Consider the following 9,686-nt stretch of genomic DNA (forward strand, 5'->3'; position numbering starts at 1 on the left):
ATAACTAGAATAGGTGAGAATCTGAGCCCAACCTAACCAAGAACTTCAGGGCCCAGCCAGGTTTAGTTTATACAGGTCTGTCGTTAGGCAACATGGTATCACATCAGCTCAATCCAAACAAACCAAACACTTACACTTGTATCTTTAGGAAAGAGGCGAAGGAAAGGGAGGAGGCGAGAAGTTAAGAGGGTGGCTGAGGGAGGAGAGGCAGAGACCGATTGAAAGAGTGATGGCAAATGTATGTCATTTGTCATGACGGCAGCATGGACCCAAATGTGCTTATCTATAAGCTCACGAGTCACATCCGCTTTATGAGCTTATATATTGGCTATTTTCGGTCCGCAACACCGTCATGCGACAAAATATAATATCTACTATATGTATATGTATATGTATATGTATATGTATATATGTATATGTATATGTATATGTGTGTATATATATATATATATATATATATATATATATATATATATATATATATATATATATATATATATATATACACACACACACACACAATCATAAAGGTGAAGTGAAATAGAAAATGAGACTGAGGCACAGTTGAGTGGTGTGAGGGCTGAAGTGACACATGCGTACACACACACACACACACACACACACACACACACACACACACACACACACACACACACACACACACAGTGACACACATGTACGCTCCCTCGCTTACATCCTCTAAAATATTAATTGAACGCCCCCTTGATTTATCCATCTTCCTTCCTCTCCAACCATCCCTCTTCTTCAAAAGGCACTCATCTATTCAGCTAAACACACTCATCCGTCCGTTCCATCCATTCATTCATCCACTCCCCTCCCTCTGTCCTTGAGAAAGCATTGCTTCATTCCTTCGTTTTGTTTTTGCTACATTTGCAAATGTAAACAGGTTTTCTTTTTTTGTCTTTTTTTTTCATATATATTCCGCTAGCAGCCCCATTGTGAGACATCCATAACTCAAGAAATGCAAATCCAACAAACTTTGCATATTGGCACAAAAAGCACTACACACACCCACACACACACTCACTCACACTCACACACACACACACACACACACACACACACAGACACACAGCATAATGGTACTGTGAGATGAAAATGTGTCTCACAAATTAAAGAAAAACAAAGTAAAAAACAAACAAACAAAAGAAACCTTCTTTCTGGAATTGCTTTTTAAACTATACAATGGGTGTTTAAACGTGTTTCATAGGAACTTCCTCATCATGTATAGGGGCCATGTAAACATTTAAATAAATAAAGAACACAACCAACAAAATGTAACCCGAGAAGCACGGCGGCGAATAACGAATAACGGTCAACACTTGAACCACACATCGCACAACATTTAGGCAAACTTCTTCTGAACCTATAGCACTTTCAATGACAACTCGTATGAACGTGAGGATGATGTCAGTTATGAATGTGTCACAGCTCTGCATTTTGTACAAGTGCTTAAGAGAGGTTTCTTGGCTGTGTCTATGGACAGGGGTTAAGGCATGATGCGTTTAAGCGTAGTGTCTGTCTGAGGCACAGGGGGGGAACGCTACAAAACTTGGAGCATTTTAAAAGGCGGACAGCGAAGATTACTGAAGCATAGATTTACACTAGTTTACATCTGCTTAACATCAATAATTAAGGAGCTGGGAAATCGATATCTTACTAAGGCGTGCAAGGTCTTTTTTGGTATGGCAGGCTAAGGTTTGTTTTGAAAAGGTAAATAATTCAATGGGTTGACATGGGACCGCACCCTCAACAGCACTGTGATCGCTATAGGTGAGAAGGTCTTTAACTTCAATTTGTTCAGTTATGCTCTGGGAGAAAGGCTGTACATTCTCTCTGCCGCTTGTGTTGCCTTGTCTGAATAAAAGTGGATGTAACAATAAAGAATTTGAGTCCCAGTTGGTTGGCTCAAGAGGAGAACCCAGAAGCCTGACAAATCCGTTTACACGTTTCCTGCACTTGTAAGTATGCAGTAGAGACTCTCATCCCAGCCACACTGTATTGAATGTACTGTATAGGCTGTTTCCTGTATTTAGGCTATCCTGCTGTTGCCAGCAACATGGATCATACAAAGCCCACTGATCTTTAACAGATTGATATATGAAACGTTATTAACCAACCATACATGTTTTGCTAGTACAGTATATACCTGTAGGAGAAGGGAGAAGCCAGAGTCCCATCTGTAACTCCAAACTAATCAGAGACAATGTCCTCTATGGATAAAGATGTCTCTTACACAAGAGATACTAAAGCACTGTGTACTGTGATAAAATGATTTCTTCAAAGCACTACATATACAAATATAAATAGCTCGCTGGTTGAGTAATCGTTGGCTTAGCCACTGATTCCGTTTTTTGAATGAGTTATTATTAGTAACGCAACTGTTCCAAGGGCTCATAAAGCACGGTTTGGACACACCTCCGGTAGCGCAGCTGGAGTCACCTGTGTATTGTTGAAGGAGTAATAATCAGCATAACTAACGACTAGGATTTGTGTATGAATAACAATACGGCATACCATAATAAGGGTTGCCAAACTTTTGTAAGATACAGGACCAACTTCCACACTTCTCAATTTCAAACAGGCAGATACACTGGATAAAAAAAACTAAAATACAAGTTACCAGGCACTGGGAGGAATATTACTCATTCATATCCTTTGGAAAAGCATAGAAAAATATCTTTCCTTCTTATTATTCCCCTCCGTCTCTCTTTATTTCCTTCGGATGGATTTATCCATCTTTTCCCCCCAAAAAAACAATCCCTTGGTGTTTTTGTTTCCTAGCAACTAAGGCAGCACTAAGGCTGGAGAGGTCTCCATGAAAAATGAAATTAAACAAGATGGCCGCCAGACAACTGCATACCGGAGAGGGGGACTTTAAAAAAAGGGCATACGCTACATGGCACAGCTCTTTGCTTTTCCTAGTGACAAAACAATTACAACCGTTTCTGTAAATCTAATCCCAAGTAAGAATCAGGAATTCATTAAATAGGCGAACAGTGAAAGCATTGTAAAGGAATTGCAAACGTAGTTTGGACATATGGCATTTTGAATGGCAACTTCTGATAGCCCAATATAAATGTAAAAGTTGTTTCAGCGAGAACATTTTTGTATCAAGTTACTGGCTGTTACACAGCAATAGCTTTCCCAAATCAGTGTAACACAAGGTAAGCTGGACAAAACACTACAGGCCTGTGTAGCCTTAATACAAGGCTGTTTAGATTCTTTCGACAAAATAAGGATTCAACTCCATTCGTTTCTAGGTCTCTCTGTAAGACTGCGTGACCTAGTAATGTTAAGAACATAGAACATACAGGAGAACATCTTGTAACATGCTAAGACCATGTGATCAAACACAAATAAGAGTACAAAAAGATGATGTAACATGCTATGACCATGGGGACCTATCAACATGTGAAAAACATGTTTAGAACATGTGTCATGTGCTGTGGAGACAAGTGGGTTGGTGTGACCACGCATGACCCCCTGAGGACTTAAGAACCAATCGCGTGCTTTCGTTCGATCTTAAAGGGGCAGACGTTTCCTTTGAGCCTACACACACGTACTTAAAACACACATACGCAATTACACAAGTACACATACACACAACCCCCGTCTCTTGCTGTACCATCTCTTTTGGACTGCTGTCGTCAAGTCTCCAAAACAAACAAAAAAACTGTAAAAAAAAAATGCAAACAAAACAGAATAAAAACAAATATAACGTAAAGACTAGTTATTATAGTACCTTTTTCTTCAAAAGCATTATTTGCCTTTACAAAATAACATAGTAAAACGTAGCAAATTGCATGTTTTGTAATATAACATTATTATTATTTTATTATTATTATTAATATAAATGTTAAGCAGGTTAATAATAGGTTGTTCTATTAGGCAGGCAGCCAGGCACATAGCTAGTATCATGGCACAGAGGAAGGTAAAAAATAATGTCACTTGGTTTTGATCCGAATGGGCAATGCGGAACACTTCGGAACGGATTACAACAGCTGTTTGCTGGTTCAAACCACTTATAAGCAGTACAAGCGAGGTCTGATCGATTCAAACCAGTTTAAAAAAAACTGGCTTGACCAGTTCAAAGCAGTTCATGATGCCACAGCTCTCGTGTTGGGCCACTTGGCAGCGATGATGCAATTTGCATTCCTCCTATAGGAAGAGTTTGTTCTGGGAAGCAACAAGATGAGAAGGAATGAGCCCTATGGATCCTTTTGTATCATGGCAAAGCTGGTTGGACTTTTACATTTCATTTTGGTAGGTATCCATCTAGAAGAAAACTCCGACACAGAGTCCGGAACAGAACAAACTGGGCCAACATTAAGGTCCAGTTGCATGATAACTGGCAAGATAACCCAATCAAGATGAACGCAATTGACTAGTTTGAACCAGTTAAGCATGGTATTAACAGCTCAGCTCAGTTCTCTTCAGTACAAAAAAGGAAAGTATTTCCTTCTAGTATATATTTTTTTGCTAAATGGCAGCTGTGCAAGTTTTGAGCTCCTTATTGTCTCAGACCATAGGTTTGGATAGATACCAGACCAATCCAAGCGAGCCCCACGCTCAGGATTTGGAAAGTACAGAGAGGCTCCTTTCTTTCCTAACTAGGACTTCTGCTCCGTGTAATTGCTGAATTAACAATCCAGTGGCCATAACTCAAAATGGGATTCAGGCCATCTCCCTCAAGTTGTCATTGCAGCAGCTCAAGCTGAATTCTGGGGGGGGGGACATTTAACTGCACAACACCCGAGTGCTTCCATCGTACGGGCACGGTCGATACGGTGACCAAAAGGGGACCTTCATGACGTAAACCAACCTTTATGAAGGCGGGCACAGAAAAAAGCTTATTCATCCAATCCAACATCTGTTTAAATGTTTGTGTAGATCAAACACATCACCCCTAGACTACTCTTTTAACTTAATTTTCTACTATGCTCTCATCTAAGTTTTTAGATGCATCGACAGCCGTGACCTCGGCTTCCTTGGTGAGGTCATCGCCGTCATCCATGTCCGTCTCGCCTCCTACTTCCTGGCTGGTGATGTCATGGACCTCTGTGCTCCCTGGTCCACTCTCCTCTCCCTTTTCTGCTCCTGTGACATCACCACCATTATCATCATGGTCGTCACCACCGCTGACTGGTCTCTCGTCGCCATCACAGCCCATCCCCGCAACATCATCGTCACCCTCCTCTACGACTTCATCGCAAGCTTCCCCGACCTTTTCCTCCGATGCCGTTACATTTGGACTCTCGCTCTCCGCCATCGGCGGTTCGCTTTGAGCGTCTCCTTCGTCTTGCGGCGGTCCGCTCTGCGTTGCTGGTGATTCCGTGTACCTGTGCAGGCCCCTCTGTATGTGCGTGGTGAAGTCGTAGCGGTCGGCGCACGTGTGAAGGCAGAAGCTGCACTGGTACGGTCCCCCGTCGCCGTGGCAACTCATGTGCAGCGCGTACATGACCTCGTCCAGGAAGTAGATGCCGCAGTGGACGCAGCGGTTGGACAGGTCGTCCTGCGTGGACGCCTCGGACGTGGCGCGGGGGGACGAGGCGCCGGACGGGCTTTTCAGTGTCGACACTTGATCCTTCTCCTCCCTCTGCTTTCCCCCTTCATCCATCCTCTCTTCCTCCTCCTCTTCCTCCTCTTCCTCCTTCTGTTTGTCCCTCTTCCTCTCCGCTGCTTGCGGCGACTCCACCCGTCTCCTCTCGGTGCCGTTCGGCGTGGCGTGAGAGTCTCGCTGCCTTATGGCGAGGTCCAAGGGAGCGTCGTTTTCCAAAGGCGACGAGGAGGAGGAAGGGGTCTGGGGGTGAAGAGGAGGAGGGGGGTAGTGAGGTGGAGCGGGGGGAGGAGGGAGGGGGGAGTACGGGGAGGCGCAGTAAGGCACCGCGTAGCTCTGCTGGTGGTGCTGTATTGGCGTCACCATCGCGCCCAGATAGTGAGCGTTGCCGCCGAGGCCGCCGGGGTTGACGAGGTTACCGAGGCCCCCAGTGACCCCGGTGGCGGCCGCCATCTTGTACTTGGTCCAGAATCGGAGCCAATCGGATTCGGAGGACAGGTCGGGTGACAGGGTCAAGGGGAGGGGTAAGGAGAAAAGGGGATACTGGTATTTTTCGATGGGCGAACCGGGTGGCGAGTAGCTGGACGGCTTGGACGGACGCATGTACTTTTCAATTGGACTCCCTCGCTCTGACCCGGTGCCTCCTTTCCCTCCCTCGCCCTTTGAAGTTATTCCTGCCTCGACCATCCCCCCGTTGCCCTCAGTCACCAACGAGGAAGGGGGGTGGGTGGGGAGGAGAAGAGGAGGCATGCGGCGGTGGATCTCCAACGTCTGATTGGCCAAGAAGGCCTGGGTGGACCGCGGCGAGCGGGAGCGGGGGGAGGGCTGCTGGTTTTTGATCGGTGGACCGCCTCGGTCTGGCTCCTCCCCGTTCAGGCGCTCCTCACTGGCGATTCGCTGCTGCTTGGAGGCGGGGCTCTCGGCCGATAGCGAATCGGGATTAAGGCGTTTTCGGGTTCTGCGCCGGATAATTTGTTCCCCGTTGTTCTGCTTTATGATGTTCAGAGGTCTGGGGGTCTACAGGGGGAAAAAAAGATGGAGGCAGAGAGAAGAGAGAAATTAATATTACATTTAAACTCTGCATGAGAGGACGGATATAAACATGGAATTAAGGATGCACACCCAAGCAGATGGTATTGGAAAGTAATAGTAAAGTAAAGCAACAGTATTAACAGGCAGCAACACACACAGTTATCAGGCTAGCTAGCCTGACGCCCTTTTGACGCCCTTTTCTGAGATTGATTTAATAAGCCTAGTTTGGCCTAAAGTTATCTACTAGAATAGAAGTCAATCTGCTTTTCTTGCTTTCTTCTTCAGGGGACTCAAGTCTAAATGCTAGTCCAAAACGTACTATATGAAATAACTGTTTTGCCTGGCTGCCCATCCAAAATGTACTATTTGAAATAACAGTTTTGTCTCTGGCTGGCCATCTAAAATGCACTATATGAAATAACAATTTTGTTTATGGCTGCCCATTGCACTCTGCCTCCAGTACTCACAGATAACCCACATAAAGAGAGCTTTATTTTCAGAGAGAAACAGGATGCTTAGTAGTTTCAGTTGGTAGTGTAAAGGTTAGAGAAGCGGGCTTGTGACTGTAAGGTCACTGGTTTGAAGTCCTGGGAACAATCCAAAGCAGGGGAAGGGAATAATTAATGCTCTTCCCTTGTCTCACAATGAACTGTCAAAACACCCTTCAGCAAGGCATCCCCCAACTGTTCCACTAGAGCTGCTCAGCGGCCCTGGGTAAGGAGACTGTAATTGTACTGGGCAGCTTCCAGGTGTTCATGTGTCTAACTATAGGACTGTTGAAAAGAGCATCCCCGCTAAAAAAAGAACATGTAACTTTAGCCTACAATTTCTGTAATAAGTTAAGACGTAGCTACATACTCTAGTATTTATTTATATCCCTGATATCAGAAACTAAAAACAAGTTTGACCTACTGTATATGACACTGTTTCCCAAAACAGTTTAACTGGACCAATTTTTATGGGTCATGAGTAAATGCCTCCGACATAAAATGTGTTTATATCTGCTCAAAAAAATACACTTTGATCCCTTATTTCTTTTGAGCAGTTTTCGTTAGCATTATGTACACATTTCATGAAAAAACTCAAAAGAATTAAGGGATATACAGTAAGATTATGTTTTTGCATTGTTGCTGATTTGAAGTACTACAATGCAACACCAAAGGTATAGTGAACAGGGAGGTGGTCATTATTGATTATGAATATATATATATATATATATATATATATATATATATATATATATATATATATATATATATATATATATATATATAATTTAAAAAGATTTAAAAAGATTTCATAAATAAAATGAAAAAATATTACATTAAATATTTTAATACAAATAATTTCCATAAATACATTTTAGTTTAAGGAGTTGTGAAATAGCAGATCTACAAGCTCAAAATGCGGCGCAAAACGACCAGTTGTGAACTGCTATTCCAAAAAGAGACTGCGATTCCAAAAGAGAAATCAGGGAAACGTCTGATTTCTCTTTTGGGTCTTGAGCTAAAAAGTTTGGGAACCACTGCTATGATACTGAGGGCTGCAGTGTTTGCCCTGGCCACAGGGTGGAGATATTACACCTGATGCCAGTGGCGTCTAATCAATCGGGTTCGGTTTAATTAACAGCCTCCCAGCAGCACTCAACAAGGTGGACAAGGTCAGCGAGATTCCAACTGACAGTTCCTCTCTAAATGCATAACACTTTAATGAATATTCTTTGTAGTAATATCAACCTTGAACTCGTTCCTGTCTAGGTGTCTTTCTTCCTCATCTCTTTGGGTTTAGAGATCATGCTAGACCCATCAGTTGCCCATGATGGTAGAAATCAACCTAAAACAACCTTCAAAACAGCCCTGTAAAAATGCCATCATTTCCTGACACGTTGTTCTACCCGTGGGGTTCACAGAGTATAATGACGTGTCATGCGTCATTGAAGGTTGCTTTCTGAGCGCATCACAGCAGGAGAAACTCGACACCATTTTAGCCTTCCCCAGGACTGTCTCCATTTATTTTCTTTTTTTGACTAATTGGTTCTTTGTAAGACTAACAATCAAACATCGGGGATGTCTTTTTAAACACATGGCATCAAACTCTGTACAGGAAGCTGTCAACTTCCTTACATGAGAAACTAAAGTATTTGGGGTTGGAAAAACAGTGTTGGCATTACATAGCATTACATAACTTAAATGAGCTCAAGGTATAAATCAGAATATCATCGCTGTCAGGCAGAAACCTTGTATCCATATTTCATCTTGTGTTTTTTTCATAACTTATATTAATGCTATTGGTCATTGTATACTTCATTATACAACACAGTGCTATGTAGTGGCTATTATTTTTTATGTTGAAAATGTTCGCCTATAATGACATTACCAAAATACGGACACCAGCATAAAAAAGGCTAAGTTACTGTAAGTCTGTGTGTTTTTTAAATATCAATATTTAACCACTGAACAGTATTAACAAGAGCTTGTGACTAACAGGGCCTTATGTGTGAAACTACATTTCCATTTCCTGAAAAGTAACGGTTTTAGACATTGGTTTCCGGCCGACAGTGACAATAGTATTAATAGCGACAAAGACGCCCGTAATCCCTTAAAAAGAACATATTACGTTGTTTTTAAGGGATTAGGGGCCAGCATGAGTCAGTACTTGTGTGTTCTTTAGTCATTTGTCTTAATAAGCAGCTATCTTACTTACGTAAGTGTAAGTGCTTTGGTATTAGTCTCCTAAAATTCATTTTGACCGTTAATAGCTCCAGAGCAGTGACTCATGACTCACACACTGTGTTTCTACTCTTTTGACTCAAAAAGTATTGATTGAAAAGACATTATGAACACAATGCCATCTTCTAACCATGTCAATACCAAATTCTTATCTTGTAAGTAACTTGTATTCCAAGGCTTCATTTTGTATAGATTACTAAGAGCCCACCTCCTCCGCACGGTTTGAACAGAGAAACGGTATGAACAGAGAAACGGTATGAACAGAGAAACTCTTGAGAAACTAATTTCTAGGAGAGATTGCCAGACACTATCCTCTCCGTTGGTTTCAGGTAGAAATAATGAAC

General features: G+C 42.6%; 1 protein-coding gene across 1 annotated transcript in view; it reads right to left on the minus strand.

The window, feature by feature from the left end:
- Positions 1-510: 510 nt before the first annotated feature.
- Positions 511-9,686, minus strand: part of trps1 (trichorhinophalangeal syndrome I) — a 184,332-nt gene continuing 175,156 nt past the window's right edge. Inside the window, 1 exon segment of the mRNA XM_080443079.1 lies at positions 511-6,598. Coding sequence (XP_080299205.1) covers positions 4,949-6,598 — 1,650 coding nt within the window. The 3' untranslated portion in view covers positions 511-4,948.

This window comes from Gymnoscopelus braueri (assembly GCF_963280865.1).
Source record: "Gymnoscopelus braueri genome assembly, chromosome: 11".
NCBI classification, from domain to species: Eukaryota; Metazoa; Chordata; class Actinopteri; order Myctophiformes; family Myctophidae; genus Gymnoscopelus; species Gymnoscopelus braueri.